We start from the raw sequence: 24,949 nt of genomic DNA on the forward strand, positions 1-24,949 counted from the left end.
TTCCAAAATTGCAATGAACGATATTCTTTTTCACGATCTGATGAGAAGCTGAGAGTTGGGCTGGAGGGAAAGGGTCTGAATGAAGCATGTTAGAGAAACCACTTAGCCCTATTAGCCCATGGCACAGCCAGGCTGTCTCCCTCCTCCTCCACCGCCTCCTCCTCCTCCTCCTCCTCCTCCTCCTCCTCCTCCTCTTCCCACTCACAGCCTCCTTTCCCCCCTGCCAAAAGAAAAGGTTGGTCTAGCAGGGTTTTTTAAATAAAATCGGCACCTTTCTGCCTTCCACTGAATAAACTGGAGATGTTAAAAAATAAACAGTTTTGAGAGTCAATGTTTCCTGTGGAGCGGCTGGATGGAGTTGGGAGGGGTGGCATAGGGGGGAGGAAGGGGTGACCTCACTTTCTGAACAGCAAAGTTTGAGTGGGAGGGTCTCAGCACAAAAGGTAAAAAAGGGAATGATGTGAACATGTGAAGGAAGCCAGAGCACCAAGCCGAGCGTCAGTCTGTATCCTGACATGGGGAGATAAGGTGACTGGGGAGCCAGCGGTGCTTTCCTGGAATACAATCTCTGTTTGACACTCTCTGCTTAAGCACTGCCCATCTGTATGTTATTCTGCTGGAGCCTCTGGGGAAAAAGAGGAGCCACAGGCACAGAGAGTGAACGAGGGAGGCAGCAAAAGCTCTTTTCTTCCTTTCTTTTCCTTTTTTTATTTTTTTTTCTTCTCTTTTAAATCAGGATCTGGTTAGACTGCCTTGAAGTGCCACATCTGGAAACTGAATGCTGAAAGAAAGTTAAAATAACTGAGGCACCACTAAGCCAAGGGGGGCTGATTGCAGAAGAGGGTAAACAATTACTGAGACGCTAGAAGACCACTGCTGGATGTAAGGGGAGGAAATGGCTTTGATCTCCGCCTGGCCCCTCGTTTCTCCTATATTATTCTTTTTGAGATGCTTCTCCTCCAGCACAGCCTCGAGTGAGGGAGGCGTTTTTCAGTTTGACATTGAAGGTAGCTCAGCGGTCAGCGTGCAAGAAGCCACTGTTATCAGAGGGCAGCAGCAGGCAGTAGCTACTGGAAGTTGGGTGCCTTTTGCTGAGGTACAGTAACTCCCTTCTCTCTCTGGTGTCTGCGCTTTTCTGCTTTCATATGTCTGTGTTGAAGCTCCCATCTGGTTAATGTTAGCTTAATCATTTGATCCTTAAAGCGATACCGGAGAATTTTATGCAGGGGGTCTGAGACGTTGCATTTCGGGACTGGAGAGATACAGTTCAGCCTTCAAAATGTACACATGCCCTGCCTGCTGTGAGCAGACAGCTGCTGTACTCTGCAGTGAGGTTGGCTTAGCATGTCTCTGACTTTCCTGCCAACATAACTAAACAGGCCTGTCCAAACAGAGCTATTTTACAAGGGTTAATTGTCACAACATTTTTTTGCTTGCCTTGTTGTAGTGTTTCAATTGTAATTCGCTTAAACTTCTAGAAATAGAGTCTGGTTTTTGATGGCAAACACTGTCCTGCAGAAGTTTGTGCTTTTGTCTCTGAATGCCATCCACCTTCAAAATCTGAAGTTCCTTTTCACAGTGAGAGTGGGGATAATAAATCAAATGAGTGTAGAAAACTGCCTGCAGAGAAAACACCTGCAGAGATTTTAAGAATTCCAAAAACTACTAGGTTGGGATTAGTGACAAATGAAATTAGAGAGATCTGAGAAGAAATTTGATGATGAAAAGTTTTCCTGCAACCCTGGTGTTTGGGGATTGGTTGGTACTCCTCATTCTAGCAAGGCTGTGTCAGGAATTAACTACTTAAAAATACAGCTTAAGAAAACAATAAATTACTCCAGCATACACTGGGATGTGGGGACAGTAATGTCTCATGCGTGGGAGATACGAAGTAGGAGGCAAATCAAGTTACATAAGGTCATGGGAAGGGAAAGAGTAGTTCTTCTAGCATAACATCCAAAAATGAGGTGAGATTAGTGCAGCCATGTCACTGTGACAATATCAAGATCACAATCTCCGATATCACACAGCTAATTTTCCCCCTGCAGCCCAGTTGCCAGAACTAACAGCCATGGAAATAAGTGCAGAAGCCCTTCAGACAGCCAGGGTTTTGGCAGGGCTGGGCAAAGCTCACCCCCACTGCTGCAGTGGCTCCAAGCAGCTGGGCAGCCTCAGGAAACGCCTGCCCACCCTGCCAGGGACTCGGCACGAAACATGACCCGTGTGAGAAAACTGGAGGCTAAACCCTGCTCTGCTCGGCACAGGGGCTCTCGGGAGCCATCCCAGGCTTGGATGGACTCCATGACATGGGATGTACAGCTTCTCTCGTCTGGCCTGGGATCAGCCCCAGGAAGCTGCATTGCCACCTGTTGCTTACAGCATGGAAAGTCCCTCAATGAAATGCCTGATTTAAGAGCTGGATGGGTTTTGTAGCTGCTTTTCACAGGATAATGGGCACAAATTATTGTTAACCTTTCTCAATATGATTGTGTAGTAAGGTTTTCCCAAATACTCAGTTCACATTGCTTTAATATATTAGACTTCATATACTTGGGAAAGTATTGTGAGATATATTGGACACTGTGGGGAAATGGCACGTCAGTCTCCTTCACACATCTCAATCCTCCCTAATGTTTTACTTGTACAGTCCAATCAAATAGACTCACTAACTGGTGTTTGCTCTGGCAGTTTACTTCAGTCCCTGCAATGGCACCATTCAGAGGCTGGATCCTATGATACAAATAAATGATGCTGCCTGCCATTGTCACACCAAAGTCCTTGGCTGCAGAATGGTATAGTTTCATGAGGAAGGAGCCAGGATTTCAGGCCCCATTGCTAGCTGCAGATTCACCTTTCTATGGCATTTCAGGACCCACCTCCATGGCCATTTCCAAGAATGCCCAATAGGATGTTCTTTTAGGATAGAGCTGGTGGCTCTGTAACAGTAAGAACCGGCTTACCCATTGATCCATATACATAGTTGGTGAGCAAGAGCTGGGCAACTGGCTGTAAGCCTGGAGGTAGACGTATGGGCCAGAGAGTGATGGTCTGGTAGTCTCTCACCTGAGGAAGGAAGATTTCCTTTACTCCTCAGAGAGTTTCCCCCTCCCACAGCCCACCTCCCCTCCCTCAGCCCTGGGAACAGGGTTTATCCCATCAGGTTTGAATTAGCCTCTTTCAAAGCCCGAGTTCTTAACCCACAGCTCACAGTGAACCACAGAGTAAACTCCCTTACACAGTGTGGTTTGATTCAGCTCCTTTGTCTAAATATTGACTCAGGCCTACAGCTCTCCTGAGCAGACAGAGGCTGTTAGTCACATTGAATAGTGCCAAATTATACAAAGGGGGCAGATTTGTAAGGCAGTTATGGAGCCAAAGATGGGGCTTCGTTGTGGACTGTGGTGCCAGTCAACTGCGATGTGAAACGCCACTGTGAAGCCGGAGATCAAGGCAGGGCAGACAGAGACCATGGTGTTTCAGCGTGCTGAACAGCATTTGCCCCACACATGATTCTGCTCTACACAACATCAGAAATCTGCAAGGTCTGAGACAGTGCTGGTGGGAGTTTCCAAGCTATAACTGCTGTGATGCTCTCAAATCCTGGTATGAGTTTGATATTATGAACCTATAGAAGAACAGGAGGTCCTAGTTGCTATAAATCCCTATTAGTGAATATTTCTCATTTTCTCACTCCTCTACCTTTCCTGTGTTTGGCAACCCTAAACTCAGAGGAACTGGGAGAAGTGGTCTAAAAATTCAAAATTAACATTAACGTGGAGCTTTTCTGTGCCTTGGAAACGAATGAAAGCCTCTTAACAGCAGAGAGAAGAGGACTAAGCACATTTTCTATATGCTATAGTAATACATTGTACCGACTCATAGAGTGGACCATGGGTTTGAGTTGGATGAGTTGGACTTCAGTCAATATCTAATAGTTTGGTGCCCTGGTTGCTAATCCATATGCAATGCAGTACACCTAAATTAGGCATATAAACTGTTCTTAAACTTTTTCAATCAGAATCAGACACTGTCTTCAAATATAAACTCAAATTCCCTATGCGGTAATGGAGGCACTAGGTTTTTAAAGCCTCTAATTCCTAGCAGTCTTCCCTGGAGGGTCTCAGAGGAGCCTCTGCCTCTGGAAGGACTATGCTGGATACTTGCTTCAGGACAGTTTATTAATCAGCTGAAGTCTGGCACACAAAATGTAGATGTTTAAATTAACTGGACTATATTCCACCTTAAATGCCATGTTACTTACATAATGAGCACAGGTAGTGACCATCACGGAATAAAGTATCTACCTCTCTGCCTTTGTTTCAAGAAGAATGCTTATAGATTGATGGAAAATATTCAGAAATGTATCATGAGAAGGATAACAGTGTTAGGAATCGGAAGATAGCTGAGAGGCTTTCCAATCCAATCTGCTTAGCTCAGAGGAAGGTTAAGAAAAAACATTGAACTAACTGTGTAAGCACATACACAGGCAAAAAAAAAAATTAGTAACAGGCTTGCTAGTCTAACAAATGAAGGTCTCATCATATGCAGCAACTGGAAACTGAAGGTGACCAGTTCAGACTACATGTTAATTACAAATTTTAATTTCAAAGGAAATTAAGCACTGGAGACTTTATCCAGTTGTGTTGGATTGTCTATCAAGAAGCAGAACAATATCAAAAGCACTCTTTTGTGTGCTCTTTAATTTAGCATGATTAAGTTCCTTGGCTCACAAAGACAATAAGGGAGATGTTACAGTGCCGAGTCCTGATGTGTATGGGGAGACAGTGAGAATGAGCACAGAGCGCTAGATCCAGCTCATCAGTATAATCCAACTGCAGCTAGCAGCATTAAGTCAGAGACTGATTTTTCCAAATAAGGATAGATTAAAATATTTTACAAGGATGATTCATAAGCGGTGGAAGCAAAGGATTTAAAACTGACACACAGATATCAAATGAAAGCAAACAAGCAAGTGGCAAACATCAGAAAACATTGTTCTGGGGTTCCACTCATTAGCTTGGACACAGCAGAAGGAAAGGGGGTGGTAAGACACTTCCAGTTTTGGTGAGGCACAGAATTAAAACTGAAAACCAGGAATCACTTCTAAGAACAGTTAAATCTCACTATCAAATATACACCTTTAAAATAAGAAGTAGGTCATACATTACCATTTGGATCCAAAGCCCACCACTGTCAACATTCGTGGTTGTAATTCCACTGACATGGTGGATTTAAGTATATAGGTGTAGATTTTGTTTCCCAGTAGAAAGAAAGTTCCTTAGAGAGTCTAAGGCGGGAATGACCAATGGCACAAGACTTCAAATACTAGACAATATGGCAAATGATTCCCTGTGACTTACATCATGCAGTCACTTACTTTAATGTAAAATGAATGTAATGTGATGTCCAGAAAATTTATTCCATTCTGATGTAAATGATTACACGAGACCCAGAAAATATCAGAGAGTCCAGAAGATGGGTGTGGAAAGGATTGGTGGAAAAAAAGGTAAGACAGACATCTTGTGGAGACACTTGCCAAGCAAGACAAGATAATTTCAAATGTCTTCTATGGAAAGAAGAAGTGAAGCAAACAGTGGGAAAGAAGCAAACTAAAGCAGGAAGAAGACAAGGGAGAGGGAAAACTCAGGGCAAAAAAGAGATAATCATGAGCCTCAAGAGTAAAGAAAAAAAAAAAGTAGTGGGGACAGGGCAGGAAGCCAATTCCCAGAGTGAAGGAAGGCATGATATTGTTGGACAGATGGAAGAGGAAAACTGTTTCCAGCATCAGTGGTTTTGGCTTAAAGGAAAGGCAGAGAGGCAAAAGAAGTCCTTTAAAGGAAGAAATTGTCATAGCCAAGTCAAAATTAGCCACTTACTATCAGGAAAAGTAAGAAGCAGAAGTTACCTGATGGAGATTACATGTTAAAATGACATGTTTGGCAATCATTTTTGCCCATGTGACTTAGCTGTTGATCTAAATTTTCAAAAGCAAGAAACAGTATTTGAGGTGCTTGCTTTCTGGTTCTCTAAAGTGATAAGCAATAATTAGCACAGGACCAGTGACAAACTCATCTCTCTAAAATGGCTCACATTAAACATATTAAAAAAGAGCAATCCTAAGTCCCAGCCACTTGTTAACAAAGACCTAAACTATCACAAAGTTGTCTTCTCCCCTTCCCTCATAAAGGTTGGAAAAAAAAGTCTTGCAGACTGTTTAGAGAAACCGCAATTTGATCCTTACTTTTGGCATTAATCTGTTTAAAACAAACAGCACTAAAAGAAGCAGCAGAAAACCTTATCCTGAGGTGTGAGCCAAAAAGGGGTTTAGCTTGACAGAAACTTTTGTACTCTTTCAAGCTAATGGGAACTGCATCTACCTTTAAAAAATCAGATCTTTAAATTAATTCATTTCACACCCTTGAGGTTATGTTAGGTTAACTCCCATAGTGGGCAATTTGGATTTCTAGTTGCTGTTTTTCTCTGGTACAACAAGGTTACGTTCTGAGAAACATTAGTGGGGAGGAAGTTTTACTGCAGATGTTTGTGATTCCAGCTTAAGTTTCTCATCAAAGCTTTAATGAAAATCAGCTGCTTGGAGTAGATCCACCAGACCCCAAACCTTCTAAATCATAGGAAGCCAAAGCAAATGGAAGCACAGGACAGAGCAGATGGATAGTGGGAAATGTCCATTTCAAGAAGGTGCATAAACCACCCACCAGAACAATGCAATTTAAATTCCACTGCCGTGAGTTCCCACAAAGTTTTGGGCAAGTACCAGCAAAGAGCCTCAAAGCTTATTCAGGGCTGTGAAAACCAATAAAAGGCATTTCATGCACACTCTTATTCAAGACATGGGAAGCAAGGAAGGAATTAAAAGTCCAGTTTTTCCAGGGGGCATGAGAAGCAATAAAAGAATTGGTTTGTGAAGGAGAACTTGTCCTGATTTAAACTGATAACAATTGGAGCTCCTAGTGTTCAAGAGCTGTGAAAAATGGGTCTAGTTTCTAAGTAATATGTAACCAGTCACTGATAATTTACAGTTTGCTTCTGGACTTAAACTTCAAACACCAAATACAGACACCCCTGGGTTTTATATTTTAATTGGTTCTTTTGAATATTTGGATCTGATCCCAGCTCATTTTCAGACACCACTGTGACTTGGGGATGTTTGGGTTATGCATCCTAATGCAAAATTCAACAATTGCTGAATAGTACTGTATACAAAGCTGTTTGAGCTCCACAGTTTTTGAATCTAATTTTTTGTCATTAAATGATCTCAGAGATTTTCCTAACTATCAGTCATGATACATACAGTGTGTATTTGACAATGCAAACAGAGATTGACTAAAATGCAGTAAATACGATCTGGCTTTGTTGTTCCTGTTTAGTTGTATTGTGCAATTCTTTAGATGGTTATTTTCTTAAAAAGAATACTTCAGAAATACTAGAAGTCCTTTTTTTCTTTTAAGAAAAACCAGCAGGAAACAGTGCTAAAACCCCAGCATTCAAGAGCCAAAGAATAATAGAGGGTTGTGAAAAATATTTTAGAAATTACTATTCCAAGTTTACAAGACTGCAAGAACTCAAACATTATTTTTTAATTCATGACATATGGAATCCAGGGAGCATAGGAAGAACTGGAACACTGAATTTTAATTTTAAACATAATTTAATAATTACTGAATATAAAGACTCTGCCTGCATGACCAGTTTCCAATATGATCTGTAAAAATAGCCATTTTAGCTAAAACTATAAGGCTCTGAATCGTTGTTTGACTCTGTCTTCCCAACAAAAATGAATAAAAATGAATTCATTCAGCCTTTCACCATTGGCATCAGGTAGAAGAAAAAGTTACACAGAACCGGCACTTCAACTGGATCATTTCTGGGCTGTGTGGTACCCTGTTACCACCCTGCAACGTATCCTGTTACTGTTGCATGAAAGGCCTTTTGCGTGGCAAGAGATTCTGCCAAGGCTAATGCAAGGCAAGTATCTCCTAGGGTTTCCCACTGTGGTTTTCTACTTCTGAGCCTGATGGTAGCCCACGGAGAGACACAGAGAGCCTGCCATTAATGACTCCCTTATGCTGTGGTCCCCACTCCTCGCTCCAGGGACCCTTCCTCAAAAGCACTCTGTGGAAGCAAGCATTTGCCCAGACAAAAGCTGCTCCAGTATCCAAAAAAGAAAAAAATAAAAAAAATAAGAGGTGGCAGGGCAAAACACAGCACAGACCTCCGTACCCCAGCTATTAAAATACTACATGCCCCGAAAAAGCTAACACAGCCTGGCCTGTTGAGGGTTGGCAAGGTCTCCAGAGCACCGGTATCTGGCACAGATCCATTCAGGGGGAGGTGGACAGGTGTTGGAGGTCTAGACATGGTGTAAGGTCAGAGGGGGTTTGTGTGTCCTACTTGGCTTTTTGCAGGTTTGTGGGTTTCTGTGGTTCCCTGCTTCCCGTCAATGGCAAGGATTGTCTACAGAAGCTCAAGAGAGTTTCTAAGGCACCAGCTAACTACTTTTAGGTCAGCTGGAAGCGGGATTGGTTTTTTGTGAGGGATGAGGAAATAAATTGTTGGGTTTTTCTCTTGACACATCTATTCTTTCCACTCTTTGAGCCAACAAGAAACTAATTTCTTCATTATTAGACTATGTCTATGATGAAACAAGCCAGGAGCCAAGAGGCAGTGAGAGATCGGGGCAAGTTATGCCTTCTCCTGGGCCATGGCTTTTTCGCTCTCCATTCAGAGCACAGCCTCTCCACACCTCCAGGCTGGATGTAAGGCATGTAGTACAAAGTTAACCATGTTGAGCTGTCTCACTTCCTTCCTGCACAACTCCAAAGCACTAGGACCATCAAGGGAGAAGTCCTATTTCTGAGAACAGCCCAGGAACACGGCACCTTCCCATCAGCCATCCCCAGCAGGTGCCTGTTTTGCCCACAGCTGGGTCACCCTTAGGAGGGAGGTGCATGAAACCTCTTTCTCTTGTTCTTTCAAGATTTTCACATTGACTTGCGTTTCATGCTAACAGGTTTTTAAGTTAATACCATAGCTAACGGTCAAGTATGATGCCGTGGCTAGTGGTCATTGTATGTCTCTACTGTGATTCCAGCATTTCAAACTGCTGCAAAATCGAACCAGGAAACACTAGAAATCTGGGCTAGGGGAAATTGCTACAAAAGGGAAATCAAAGGAAGCTTCAGATTTACCCTCTCAGCTTTAACAGTGTCCCATGAGTGCAGCTGTATGTGCTTTAAAGGCCACTTTTCTTTTTTATCCCTTGCAAATTTTTCTCTCTATCTGGAAATCTCTCAGGGAATGCTGTAGTTTGTCAACTCATTATGTCTCACTTATCTGGGGGACTCAAGAGGAGAAAGTATGACTCAGAACACAACATTTCACATAAGAATTTTGTGGGGACTGGGTGAAGGGTGGTTAATGAGGAAATGATGTAGAATTATTTATCCCTTTTCCTGTAAATTGTTCTCCTTGAATAAACTTGGCATTTTGTTTGAAAGAGAAAAATCAACCTTTCCCACTGCAGATCTTCTACTTCCAACAGTGAGCATCTGTAAGAGTAAGGTTTTTATTTAGTGGTTGTAGGAATGAGTACATAAGAGCAGAGGCTGGTATTAATCTCTAATCCTTAGACATTTTTCAGACAGCTAAAACATTTTAGCCCTCCCCCTTTTTGAAGAATGCCTTTTAAGCAGAGGCTTTGTCTTTCCCACTGTATATGGAAAAAATGACTGTGCACTTCTATGGAGAATGCCTAGCTGAGAAATGTTTATGTTGGATCCAGCCCCATCTCTGTTGCTGAATGGCATTTTGTTTTCCACTTGGACTGGGGAAGGGGTAACAGTCTGGAAACATTTTCAACACAGGAAATTTTTTTAAAATTAAATACAATTACTTAGTCAGGGTAATAGGTAATGGTCTTGCTCTGCATAAAGCCATCTGGCTTTCAGCTATTGCTTGCTTTTGCCAGAGTCACCATCAGTCTGTCACTACTATAATGGAGGCACACACAAGCCCACTCGAGGAACAAGAATATAGTGGCAATGAACTAGAGAGGAACTTCCTCGCCATTTTTCCCTGTTGCTCATGCTCTGCTTTGCATATTAGTTTGGGAACTACCTATGTGCAATTAGCCATATGCACTCTCTCTCCAGCTGCTAGCTCTACTATGCAACAGAGAAAAATAGCGGTAACTTTTGTTCTGTACCATCTCCCCCCACCCGCAGCAGGATTTTTACCTAGAACTGGAGCAACTAGTTTCTGTCTTGCTAGTTTTAGTTTTAGAAATCTGAGCTCTCTGTCCAAAACTTTTGGAAGATGGTTTCCATCAGCATCATAATCTGTTCTTTATTATTGTCAAAAATAAACTTCTGTTTTGGAAGCTGATGAGTTGATAACTCCTCGGGTGATAGACAAATATTCCCATTTGTCAGAGATGAGTAAGCAATGAAGTTTTCAAATGAGGTTGTTATTAAACTCGGACCTTGTCCTGTCTCCCTTAAGGCAATTGCAATTTTTTCAATAAATTCTGAGGAGAGCTAAACCTTTCTTATAAATATATAAGTGATGGAGATCTTACAATGTTAAGCTGTTGCTTAACACAGCAACAGCTGAAAAAGCAGACTAAATTCAGTCATCAGATATATTCTTTAGTAGCTGCAGACTGGTCAGACACAGCATGCATGGCTCCAGACCACCCATAGCCCTGTGCACTCAGGTGGCAGCATCACTGGGGATGCAGACAAGGAGGGTCAATATTGACATCCACACACAGGGAATGGCACAAAGGACACTAGTAACAGCTTCATTTGTTTCATCACTCATTGAACAGCTCATTTACTGGAAAAGATTATGGATTTAAAACCAGTGTCACTGATTTGTTGGGGTTTTTTATTATTTTTTGAAGATTCAAATTACTGAGCTTCACAAAAAGACACCACTGCAGCTTTAATGAGCATTTCATCTTGCTTACCTAGAAAACCTCATTATTATATTAATTTGCCAAGCTCTATGTCAAATGAATTCAGTGAGGTTTTAATTTTCATTGAACTTATCTCATCTTAGAATTTAATTTAAGAAATAAGAATATGAAACAATAATGGGGGTTTTACACTGAATTACTATCTGAGCAACAAAGAATTTGCTTTCACATTTGCAAGCTAAAGAACAAAACAGAAAGCTTGTTATTGTGTAATTCACATAATTGCTTTAGTTTTTAATCTCATCAAATGCAATTAGAACTGAGATACCTGTCAAGATAAGTGGATAAAAAAAGATTAGCAGCATTGCATCCAAAACTCTTCACCAACTTCTAGTTAATATCTAATTTACAACATCAGTGGAGCACTGGAAGTAATAAATATTTCACAGTTAACCATGTCAGAAAATTAAAAGGACAATACATTAATTTAATTACTACACCAGTGTGCTTATTATAAAGCTATAATGAATATTGATTTGGAGACTAAGCTAAAAAATGTGTTCCTCTCAGAAATGTTTGCAATTTTAAACATAAATTTTAAGTTGCAAATGGCTAATTTGCATGAGGATTCTGCCCTTGAAATGGTAAAGACTATAGAGTGGCTTTTTGCATGCAGACAGTTCTCTATAGCTGTAGTGTCCTATTAAATCGGGTAATTAACTGTCTACCTATGATGTCACACATTTAATTCATTTTTTCAGTAATAATAGTTAGAATGTGACCTTTCTAGTTCAGAAGAATTTGATACTGTAGAACAGGGGTAATGAAGGTTTATAGAAATTATAAACAGAGCTTGGAAGCCTAAGGGGAAGCTGGTGAGCAAGCTTGTTTGTTTTTAAATCTCTAGGTTTGTGAAGCTTCAAAGCTCATATAAATTTGGCAAAAATCAACAGAGAACAAATAAAATTGCAGAGCAGATATCTGCATTTGTCTGCATGTTGTGGAGTATCCCACAGTGTAGAGCAGGGCTTCTGTCTGCCCCTTTTTATGGTGACTTTGATGGTAGAGCACGTCTGGCCAACAGGACAGTTACTAATTCTGCAGAGCCTCGTTCTCCAGAGAAAGAAAAAGTTTCCTCTGAAACGTCACTTCATAGCTTCAAGTACAAAGACAGTCTTGAGTGTGCTATTACTAAAGCTCTGAGATTTTGAAACCCATTTCTTTCTTTAGATTGTAACTTAAGCTATAGTGAGGTATGACAGGTCTTAGAAAGGGCATCAAGAGGACATTTTATTTTTTAAATTAGTTATATTTCACCTCAGTGGCTGGAAGAACTCACAGAAACCTCTGTAGCCAAGACCTGATTGAAGAAAAGATATTTTCCTTAAGTATCTTAAAAGCTCTCCTGCAAGATCAGTTTTAAATTTTCATGAGAAATTTTAGCACTGAAATGGAATTCTTTCTCTTTCTCCCTACCCACTTTGATTAATCTTTTTCACATATCTGGTATGCTTTGGCAGTAAATCCTCTCACATCACTCCTAAAAGTTGCCCTTTGAGTGTGGTCTATCCCATAGAAAGGATGGGGGGGGGGAAATGGCAAAGACACCACAGTGCCAAGCAGTGCTGTGTAAATGGCTTTAAAGCATGACTGTTTAGCTGGAAGCCAAATAAGTTCTTTTAGCACTGAATTAAAAAGACTGGATGTCTTGGGTCCAGCAACAGCTTTATATTCACTGCAGGCATCCAAAACAAAAAATCATGACTACCAGAAATGTCTGCCCATGCGGGGACGTTCATTATTCCTGCTAGTTCTGACTAGTTCTCTTAAAAGACATTAAGTTGTTGACTTGTGTCACTGCTGTGGATTACATTGGGTACAACTGAGACATTGTAATCTGCAATTACATTGGGTATACCACTGTGGATTACATTGGGTACTCCTGGACAAAGTCCCAGGCAACCAGCTCCGGGTGACCCTGCTTTAGCAGGGGGCTGGACCAGATGACCTCCAGAGGTCCCTTCCAACCTCAACCATTATATGATTCTGTGTGACTATGGTCATTATGCCTTTTTACAGATCAAGAAGCTGAGTGAAAGAGTAATGTACATGTTCACACAAGCGATGAACAGAAGAATGTGTTTTCTTGAGTGCCAGTATCCTTGTGAGTGTAGTTAGGGACAGAGGAGCTCATGCACAGAAACAAGGTGATGAAGATCTCATCTGTTCAGTGAGAAGGAATACTTTCCCTTATGTTAATATTAAACAACATAATGAAACTATTGCTGTGAAGATATTAGTAGATTAGAGGTGAAGGGTATGACATGAAGTGGGTGAGTGACTGGAACCAGGTGCAGGGAAAGGAACAGTGGAGGAGTAGGAGGACAAATGGAAAGCATGACAGGGAGGACACAAGCATGAGTAGAGAACAAGGCAACAGCAGAAGGGCTGTGGGAGCCAGTGAGGGCAGGTGGAGATCCACAACCCATCAGTATAATATTCAGATGCTCCATTAATAGAAACAGCCCAAGAGAACCACAGAGGCCTCCCCCAAGAAGGGCCAATGAACGACCATCTCATCTGGTTGGCATTTTACTGTAAGACTCTTTAAATTACATTCAAGCCTCGTTGCCAACAAGAGAGACATATAATATAGACAAGCCTAAAAGGTAACCTATAAATAAAAACTAGAGTGAATGTGTGCTATAAATATAAACTGAGGAGCCATGGATTTAATCAATGTCTCACTATATATAAACGGACCTGCTGGAACATGCTGTCTGCAGCAAACCCCTCACTTTGCAAGTACTCACTATTCTTTTGAGGAAATCGTTCTTTCTCCTATGGACAATGCAAATCCATCCAGATTTTGGGGACATGAGAGACAGAAGAAATTGATAAACAAATTATTTGCAATTACACAGTTATTATTGTAATAATAATATTATAGAGATTTGAATGACAGTTAGGACAATACCAGAACTGTCAGTCAAATACTTGTCTATAAAGAGCCCGAGGATACCTCCTAGAAATATTTTCTTTCTCCTGCCTTGAAAAATCAGAACAAACCAAAGCAGAGTGAACTTAATGAGAAAAATTTTACCCCAAGTCATATACTTCATGTAGGATTCATCAGATCCTTTGTCTACATGGCCTACTGTAGTTAGGTCAAACGTAGCTGTAGAGATGGATCCTTTTGGCAGGTTAAGGAAGTAACAAAAACCAAAGTGTTTAAATACGGCCATCTGTTACCTTAACCATTTCAGCTGTTGAGAGACAGAGACCACCCTCTCAAGCTTTTCCCATAGTAGGTATTATGGGAAAAAATGCAGAGCTTTGCTCTGCATTCCTTGATTACATATTGCTGCCGATCTTGTGAAGTCTAGTGTTCATGTGTGGGACAGATGAGGATAAAAGCTGTGAAGGAGCAACTCCAAATAATATTCAAAGCAGCAATTAATATTACAAGCTCTGTTTTCATGCAATTGTCACTGATGGCCCTACCCTTTTGGAAAACAGGAATCAGAAGTCTGATCATAGAGATGCCTGGCAGTGTCTGATGCTGGTTTCAGTGACATGTTTCCTAGTTATTAAGTGTGGCAACACTGCCTTTCACGGTTAGCTAGGCCAAATAGGAAAGGCAGATAACCTGCTGATGCCCAGGCATCTTGCATGTACCTGTAAAATGCTCTGTCACTTGGGGACAAAAAAAACCAGTTCTAACCTTTCTGAGTTAAATTCATTCTAAAACTTACCCAACAGTGTTTCTCGGCTGTAGTCAATACTACGCACAAAAGTGGTTTCAGCAAGAGCTGGTGAGTAGCATCAGTAAATTCCTTGCCCACAAAAGTGGAAAAGCCTAGGTGTGAAGTACACTGGAGCATCACACACTGCCTGGATGAGCAGAACAGTGGCTGGATAAGACATGAGGTGGGGATAAAAGCTTTTGGCAGTTCAGAAATGCCAGAAATAGGGCTTCATCTCCATAACTGATCAAACTAGATCATTAATTAATAAACACCCTATCAGTCTGGTAAATCAATTTCTGATGGGTCCAGTGCAGCTGCCTGTGCATTCAGAAAAGGGGGAAATGCACCCAGGTTTTCCTATCTGCTGACTAAACAGCAAGTGCAATTCATAGGTTTTCTAGTGATCATGTGAGTCCATCCAGTCCTCTGGGACCAAGGCAGCAGCCAGCATGGCTGAATCAGCATCAGGGTCCTGCAGAGCAAATATAGCTTTCCCTCCCCCACTTAACCCTTGTCCATCTGCATGTACATAAACACTTTTGAGACACCCTACAGTCACAACATACTCCTAAATACTACACATGGTGAACGCTCAAGCCACTCCAAAATTTAAACGCTCCAGGAGAGAGGTTTCTCCTGCAGGTTACAAAAGGGAGGAAGGTCAGGACAGTGGGATGCAGTGTTATCAGAGATCTTTTTGTTTGCATAAAGTTTCCCAGCAAACTGAAGAACTAAATCTTTGTGTCTATGCTTATGAATAACTTGTCTTTGACCTAAGGAATTTGAAATGTCCATTACTTTGTTCCCAGCAAGTAAGAAATGGTCAAATGTCCATCAGCCTACAACTGGCAGTCTGGATTTTAGAAGTCTGCTTTCAAACGCACTCAAATTCAATTATGTCCTGAGCTGAAAAGCAGACGTAAAAGTCACATTGGTGCCCTCAGTACTTTCTTGCTGAATGAAACACCAGAAGTAGACTTGTCTATCTGTCCAAGGTAAAGAAGATTGTTTTGTAATGACTTCCAAGCATGATAAGCCATACAACCTGTACCTGCCCAGAGTGGTTTTAAGCTAAGATGTCCATGGAGTCAAACACTTTGTTTGTTTACATCCCAGTTTGGCAAAGCAGTTTTTTTACCATGTCAAAGAGTGTGTCTTTTGGAAGGAAACAAGAAGGTGTCCTTTGAATGGGGTCATACTCCTTTCTGTGCTAGAGCTTTACTGCATAGTTATTTGGGGAGTTCTCCTCCAGCTCTGGAGATTGTCAAAGTCTCTCACAGCATCACAGCTCTTCTTCCCAGCTGTACCTACAGGGCTTAACCCCAAGCTGAGCCAGGAATGAACATGGCAGCACTAACATGATGGCAGGGATCAGTTTTGCTCTCTGTCAAATGGGATAATCTTATATCTCACAGGCATGTATTAGAACTAAAGTCACTGCAGTGAGCACCAAGTATTTTGCCTGACTATATATTGTCTTAATAATAATTTCTTACAAGGATTTCTTTCCTAAATATGTTCAATGTTATCCAAAGCCATCAAGTCAAAGCAGGACTGAGCTACTAGCAGCAATGAAATCAATTTCCAGATAGTAAATTCCAATGGTATTTTAAAACTCTTCCTAAGAATTATAGTTTTACTAAAGGTGCTAGCATATATACATGCTTTCTGACTCCCAGAGGAAAAAAAAAAAAAACATATCTCAGAGACAGGCTGAAAACATTCTGTTTGCAGATTTTTGAATAGCCAAGTATTCAGTGGGGAAGGTGGCACCCCTGCAGAGTGATATAATACAACCCCCTTGGAGAGCTACCTGTAAATATCAGAGGAGGCACTATTCAGACAAAGGGAAACATCCCATGATCATGCCCTGGCTAGAATCAACTGAACTCAAGTGTAGAAAGATAATCACTTGTCCCTGTCAGACACCAAGGTTTCCTTTAGATACGTCCACTTTCTCTACCTGAAGATACTGACGGGTGGAACAGACTGTCAGGAGCCTTTGAACTTCAAAGGTACAGGGTGTCCAGCAGTTTGGCCACATCCGTGGCATAGCAGTTGTAGCCAGGACACTTCTACACAGTATAGCACATCTGACACATGCAATAGGTCTCAGGTCCCCAGACCCTGCATGCAGTACAGGCACCTACACGTGAACTAGCCCTCCAGGTCTCCCTTCACAGTCAGTAGAGAGCAGCAGGCACAGCTGATCTCTTTAGATGCATTTTAGTATAAAAGAAATTAAACCATACAAAGGGTGTCTAGCTGGCTGTTTTTCCCTGTGGATGTCTCCACGTTGATGACTCCCAGCCTGCTGTGGTTTGGGCTGCCTACACATGCAGTCCCACTGCCCAGCTGCGGGGGCTGCTGGCCAGGTTGCCCCCACACTAGCCCGGCCACAGCTGTGTTAGCACAGCCCTGCACCTGGGGCATGAGATCCTCTGTGGCTCAGCCTGGGACTGTCTTCATGGCTGAGTGTCACGTGCCCGGTGAGACCTGCTGAATGCTGAAAATTTGGCATGCTTTCAGCGAGCACTTGGCTAGGGATTGAGTATTTCTGGAAGTGAAGTACTACACCTTGTTGTAGGTGATAAAGACCAGGAACCTCTTCAGATAAGAGTCCTACCTATGCTGAGGAAACCAGGGAAACTGAAATAACGTCAAACATACAGCAGAGGACTGCTTTCTCAGGCTTGTTTCCCTAATGTTTTTATTTCTAATAAATAATTACATAAATTAAAGTACTGGGAGATATTCAAACAGGAAAACGTCTTTATTTTTAGGAAGGGCAGTAGGCTATTTATCTCAAGTCGGCCGCAAACTTCAAAAAGGCCTCAGAACAGCCGCTGCCAATTCCAAATACTGCTCATTAAAAAAAAATAAGCATGTTTGGGTTGGGTTTGGGAATGTCCTCAAGGAGCAGAGGGCTGTGTTTCCATGGCAATGCCATGCACTTCCAGCAGACTGGTCCCTTTTAGACACAGATTTTTAAATGGGTGGAGGATGTTCAGAGCATTCATTCACCCCTGTACAGCAAAAGATAGAGAGTTTCAGGGGTTTAGTATTATGCTGAGTCCAAAACTTATGTTTGGGTAAACCGTTCCTTCCAGAAAAACATTACATCTTGATGTGAAGCTGTCAAAAAAGAACATTGGTCCACTCAGTGTGGCTGATTGTTTTCATTAATGCATTAAAAACTTTATTTATTTATTCATGTGTCATACTTTTACAGGTACCTATGACTGATATGGTGCCTGCTATATCAGAGGAGCAACATTTTTCTATTTTCTTTTCCCTGGGCTCTGAGGCAAAGCTTGATAATGTTCAAGTAGAGTTTGTTCTCTTTTCTTCTTTTCTTTAACTCCATAAGAGACAGTGGGGACTTCTGAGGGTCCCACAGTTCTGAAACTGTTGATCGTTCTATATCAACTGATAAATATTATTATGCAAATAATTCACATGTGTCACAGTTCTCCTTAGGTGTTTCTATTGAGAGACAGCCTGCCACACCAGACTTCACAGCTCTCAGAGTAAGATTCTTATATGTCTTCTGACAATATTTTTACCACCTTTACAGAAGAGGTCACACTGCAGAAAAATGGAAATGTGAATACACAGAAATCTTTTCAAAATGAAATTATATGTCCAATGAACTTGCTACACCACCACAATAAAGCAGGTGAACAAGCTGTGTATGTCAGCTTAGCCAGCAGTAACTGTCTATGTATGTTCTTGACCATCACCAGATGACAAGTAATGAGAATTAATTTAATTCTCTTCCACCAAAGGCTAAAAGACCATGATCAGGAACAGTTACTATGACTTGGGTAGCATGTCATAAATTATGCTACAGCCATTTATCTAGCCTCTTGGCATATGAAGAAGTAAGATGTAGGGGCTGCCCGAAACTATAAAAATGTGCATTTATGCCTCTTGGCATCAAAAATCACCCTTCTACAGAAAATACAGGTATTTATGACACAGGATAGAACTTTCTTTGCGGTTTTGCAGGTTGATTTGGGATACTAGGCTAAGTTAATTTTCATTTCATCACAAGCCCATGAGTTTGTAGGATTCAGCTGTGCCCATGCTGCACTCACTTTTACTATCCTGAACAGACTTTGAAGTGAGAATCTAGTAAGTAATACCATGTTTGATCTTTGCCCTCATGTCTGAACATCCATGCAGCCTGCTCAGGATCTTTCTCAGACCTGCAAGGAAGCACATCCTTTTGTGATTCTGTGTCTAGCAACAAAGAGCATAACGCAGCTGACCAGTGACAACCAAGTCTCAGCTGGCACTAAACTTAACAGTGACTTGACAGCTGATGTGCCAGGACTGCTACTTCTTGTTTTGAATCAAATATAATGAGACTTCTGTTCTAAGACTGGTAGGCATAACTATAATAAATATAACAAAGGGTAAAATGTCTTCGTCTAGAACATTTAACCCTGAATCCACATCCCTTCATGTACCCAACACTCAAGAGAAAACTCTTGAAGTAACAAACACTGGTGTGGATCCAAGGGAGCTTTTTATTGTGGAAGAAAGAGACCCTTTGTGAGTTTGTGTATTCACGGGGAAGTCACAAGTTCCAGTACTAACTAAAGAAACCTGCCATGTTTTCTTACCATCAGACAAGAGAGTCAATGACTACATCTGAATTAAGCAATGTGGGGACCTCCTAGTCAAGTAGCATAATGCAGCCCATGTCCACGTGCTGAAGCTCTCTCCATGATTGCCCAGAGAAGAGCAGACCCATACAGACTGCCTTGTAGGAACACAGCCTAACAGATGCTGTGCTCTGAGCTGTGCCTGAACATTGTTAGGAAACCCATAATCTGCCAAAGAGCAAAATCAAGGCAGAAAATGAACAATCGGTCAGTATGGATGATCATAAGCCAGTCCCTGAAACCATGCCTTGCCCTTCTTCAGTTGGCTGATGCAGATGTAACCCCAGAGAACACTCTGTGCATGTTATCAGTGCAGCACTCTTGGGGAAGGCAAGCCAGAAGAGGCAGGGTCACAGCAGACATACCTACCCCAGCACTGCTGCACCGCTACTGCTACCTGGCAGCAGGGAAGGAACAGGGACCTGATTCTGCCCTCAGTGGTGCAGGCATAGATTAGGACCAGCTGTAATGAAATCAGTGGAACTCTCTGAATATAATATGGGAGGAAACTCATACCCTGTGTACGTGGATTGTCCTCCATCTTCTGTCCCATCTTGCACCCACACCAGCAGAAAGGTCTGAAGAAACAGAATATGGCTACAGGCTCCACAGCACTTTCAGCACCGCAGCTGGTTCTTGTTTTTAAGAAATGTAATAATTAAATCCAGATGCAAGACGGGGGGCGGGGGGGGGGAACATGCACGATGGGTGTAAAAGATTTTCAAGAGCTCAGCAAGATCCACACTATATCAGACTATTCAGCTTGAACTGGAACAAACATTGTCCCTCAGGCAAAAAAAAAATAAATCTAATTATGAAGACATAATTGCTAATGCAGAGCTAGCATTTTCACCTACTAATTGTCTTCACCATGCAGAAACAGACAGTGGACGGAAATGTTCCTCACTCAATTGCCTACATAATGATTTTCAGGGAGGGTATTTCCATTTTGTCCCAGACCTGTTTGTGCTTTGTGTGCAATTATTTTTTGCTCCCAGAACATTTGGCTATTTGAATCCCTCAATTAGTTCAGCACTCTGACACTTCTTTTTATAAATATGATGTTGGCTCACGCCCTGGAACAACTAACCAATCACTCCATTATCACCAGTAGGGCAAGGAGCAACAAAAAATATCAGAATAATTGAGAATGCCTGAAGAAAACTTCTGAACCCAAAGGAAACAATCTGGATCACATTTTCCCCTCATTTCCACTTCCCTCAGACCATTGATTGTCAATACCTCATTTCTAGTGTAAATTGATGCAACCCATGGGTTAAAATACTGTATTAAAATAGTGAGTATCAGCACCTTCCAAGTTTTTGTGATTAATTGAATAATGCAGGGGGGAAATGTTGCCAAAAAAATACCCAGAAGGCTTAGGACCCTGCATTTAATTTTCAAAAGGGGCTCTGACAGCAAGAATAACAGAGGCACCCAAGACTGAGGCAGATGTCTTGAGGAACCGAGAAGTGTGTCTGCTCAGAACAGGGCATAAACTGGTTCCCAGTGGACTTCAGCAAAGACTGTACAGCCCTGCCAGCACAGCTGGAATCAGTGACATTGCATTGAACTCATACCTGCTGGGTGGCTGGACTAGATGAGAGGTCACTCATGGCTACAATGCAGGCACACCCTTAGATGAACTGTAAAGGAGACGATCTTCATGGCTGACTGCAGGATTTGCATAGATACATACCTTCATACACACTCATACATCTCTATTGTCCATGTTCACTGTTGTAAGTAAAAAATGATTCTGCTTAGGCCTACAAAACCAAGAAAGCTTTTGGGCTGATGCTAATGGACCAGCTAGGACCACCCACCAGTTAAGGGGCATCAGAGAATATAACGTGCTTTAGATCTGTATGGGTGGAGAGAAAGATTGCCAAGACAGACACTGGGATAAGGATCTGTTTTCAGTTTAGAAACTGTCTCCCTTCCTCAGTGTGTGGTATAATCATTCAGCTGAAATCCTTAGCCTGGTGGGAGCCAGTCCTACAGCTCTGTTTTAAGACTAAATGACAGAAAGAAATAAGCAGTACAAATAGATAGTATTTCTGCTGTCCCAGAGTGGTTGTGGTACGAAGACTTATCCTTCTAGGAGCTATTATCTAAGTGTTTCCAAAGCAAACCAGATAAAATATTGTGTGTAAGGATGGTAAAGGCAACTGAGTTTTCCATTTATGTTCATCTCAGCTTCTCAGAGCTCTCTGGGATAAGTTTGGATTAATGATTCATTTGTAAACTTCATTTTTAAAGCTTGTTGTTAGTCATCTCATAAGATACATTATTTTCTAAACAAGCAGCTTATCTAGCTGTGTAGAAGGGTCTACCCACCCTTGAGAATAAAAGCTAATGCGCAGGTGAATCTTGGGATTGTTGACTTGCTACCCAGTGCCCCACAGCTATAACTACAGCACCATGCAGATGTACAAGTTCAGGTCCCATAAGCAATACGGCCATAGCGCTGTGCCAGGGTTAATTAGCCATAGCCATCAGCAGGGTATTTAGCAATACTGCTCACAGGCTATTTTTTGCAGCTGGTGGTGATATCACTGCATGGGGCTGCATTTGATGTTGTAGACCTGCTGTTCATGTCATAGATTACAGTGGGCACGAGAAGCAATGATTAGTTCAGTGCAAAGAAGAAATCACCCTTTATTTCAGGTCAACCCAGGAAAACAAGGAAGAGGGAGATACAAAGAAAATTTAATCCTAATTAGATCAGTACAATAAGAAGCCTCACAGCTCATACAAATGCAAGAAGGATCATACCCTACTGATTGACTTAACTTGCCACTTTTCCCACTTTTTGCAAGGGTAAGTGACTTCACGAGCCAAAGTGCTGTACAGACAGATGCAAAAAATATTCCAGGAGATCCTGACACATCTCAGGCTCTGACAGCCACCTCGGGGATAGTGTTTGTAAATGCTAGCAGAAACAGGGTAGGGTAAATAACTTCTGGAGATCTAAAAGACATGCTAGGACCTTCCCATCAGCTCTGCAACAACCTTGCAAGAGTTAGGCAAGGTAAGAGATTTAGGATCCAAAAATTCATGAGTCTGCATGGATCTAACATAATACATGTGACACAGGGAGACTACACAGGGTGAGCAAGTGCTGCCTGAGTAACAGAGGTTTCTCCTGAGGTCAAACTTGTGCATGTCTCACCAGCTTTGTGTAATGAGGTAGAAGCTCCTCAATGGACAACAAAAATTTGCACATAACTTATCAAATAAAAGCTATCCTTTCCTTTTTATTATCCAGTCTTAAAGGGGCATCTTAATAGCTTTGTTTATGTTTCTGAGTCCTTACATTATTGCTTTCATTACTATTTAAAAGCAGATGATTTAGATATTACAGTCTTCTGTTTAATCTTGCTAAGCTTTGGTAAATTATCAAAAGTAATAAAGTATATACACTAGGCACAGCCACACATTTAAGAAATAACAAGAAAGTTCTACCTTTCATGCAGTCTCCCCCCATTTATTTGTTACATCACATGAAGAATGAATGCAGAACTGTTGTATCTCCCAGGGACTGGCTACTTCCTGGAATGACAACAGGTTATCGCTGGCACATATCACCAGCCTCACAGCCAGCCAGCCCTGCTTTGGTAGCCTCTCACAGCAGCCAGCCAGCTTTCCTTCTGAAGGGGATTAAACTTTGTAGGTATGTTTCTGCCTCCTTTAGGCTCAGGCTCTCCATCCCAAGCTCATCAAAGTTTTGATGTAGAGTAAACTTTCTAAAAGCTTTCATTTTTTCAGGAAAAGCTACTCCTTTCCTATAAATACACTTCCTTTACTGAATAAGGAACATAATTTGTAGTTAACTCATTCTCTAGTACAAAGTGCAGTAAGAATCTGCCAGCTCTGCACCTGCAGGCAAGCACCCACTGCTGGCCAGGGGCAGGACACAGGCAGGAATGTTGACAGCTTAAATACTGTAAGGCAAAAAAGCGAGCACCAGGGCAGAGAGTGAAAGAACAGGCTCGAGTTCAGCAGCGTGTGTGTGGTCTGCTACCACAGGGTTATGCAGTATGCTCTGGTGAGGCCTGATGGTTGTAATTCTTGCTTTCCCCTACCTCTCAGCCAAACCTAACTCTCCGAATATGTATGCATAGGATGTACTTTATTTTTATTTTTTCATTGCAGGGATGCCAAGAAGGATTTTACCGTACCAGCTCAGGAAAATGCTCTCCTTGCAACTGCAATGGTAATGCAAACAGATGCCTTGATGGATCTGGAATCTGTGTGGTAAGGAATTCCGGTCTTCTCTGCTGGTCCCTCACTGAATAACAGTATCTTTTTTGTTTTTAATGGTAACATGAACCCTTTCACCTTCTTTCACTCTTACATGAGGCTTCACCTGAAGGAAATGTTTTCCAGGCAAACCCGAGAAACCACGGTCTGACTCTGCTGTTAACAATGCTTAATTTCAATACACAGCAAAAGCAGTGTCTGTACCACAGGAGCATTTTGCTGAAGAGTAATCATAAGTAGGGCCAAGATCAATACATTAATAAGATTATCCTGGACAAATTTCATTCTCACTTAAAATTATCGCTGCAAATTCAAAACAATTCCTGCCTGCAGTATTTGTGAGAGTTAGTATGCTGAGGAAGATATTTAGTCCATCAAAAAAATGGAAAGAGTTTTGTATACCTCCAGAGAAAAAATGTATAAATTCAAACGCATTTCATTCTCCCCTTTATGAATACAGTGCTGTATATCATACAAACAATTTTCAATGGTGAGTGACCCCTGTGAGTGCATATACATGTGTTTTCCATAGTAATTCTGCTGCATGGCAGCCTCCTGCTGTGAAGGAACAACATGAGGAGGTTGAAATAATACACCAAAGGAAGAGCATGTTGAAGTCCAAGGCAGTATTACAATTTCCTGTATGTTCAGTCTCACTCAGTATCAGCGCATGCAGAAAGCTGTGAGTTAGCATTAGTAGCTGATCACTTGTAGCTCCGGAGAAAAATCAGTCCAGTAAAACTAATCCAAATTACTAGTGGGCAATCAGAGCAGTAATATACTAAAGAAAGAACAGAAGTTAATAATGTAATGCATCTAAACCACATAGTAAGAGTTTAGTCTTTACAGGCTTGTAAAGGAGAAGTAGAGCTCAGAGTTCCTTGCTCTGCCATGTGTTACTTTTGACAAGTCATAAACCTTTGCCCTCAGTTTGTCTTTTCATAAAATGACTTGATAATATTTACATGCTTTGCATTGTTTCAGGCTCTATCAAGTTTTTAGTTATATAAATATATAGAGCCGTGCTCCATGGCATATTTCCTACCATTTTTATTTCTATGGGAGAAAGACAGTGCAGCTGTTCAGCCCAGGAACAATCATTATGGCTTGGCCACTGTAGTGTGCTTAAGATTAGCTGGTTTCTGTAGAATGCATATTGACTTCATGTTTTATTACATTTTTAAAAGTGGTTTTAACACTGCCAGGCATTCCCAGCTATTCTCTTTCACGTGCACAAGGCTTTTGCTCATGGGATGATTGTCCCCTTGGTGTCAAGTGACAATGGTGCCAAAAGGAAACTTCTGATGGAAGACTTGGGAACA

General features: G+C 41.5%; 1 protein-coding gene across 1 annotated transcript in view; it reads left to right on the forward strand.

The window, feature by feature from the left end:
* Positions 1-492: 492 nt before the first annotated feature.
* The window catches only part of LAMA4 (laminin subunit alpha 4), a 104,753-nt gene continuing 80,296 nt past the window's right edge, over positions 493-24,949 (forward strand). Inside the window, exons 1-2 of the mRNA XM_055713664.1 lie at positions 493-1,096; positions 23,520-23,621. Coding sequence (XP_055569639.1) covers positions 896-1,096; positions 23,520-23,621 — 303 coding nt within the window. The 5' untranslated portion in view covers positions 493-895. The remainder of the gene's footprint in view (positions 1,097-23,519; positions 23,622-24,949) is intronic.

This window comes from Falco cherrug, chromosome 6 (genome assembly GCF_023634085.1).
Source record: "Falco cherrug isolate bFalChe1 chromosome 6, bFalChe1.pri, whole genome shotgun sequence".
NCBI classification, from domain to species: Eukaryota; Metazoa; Chordata; class Aves; order Falconiformes; family Falconidae; genus Falco; species Falco cherrug.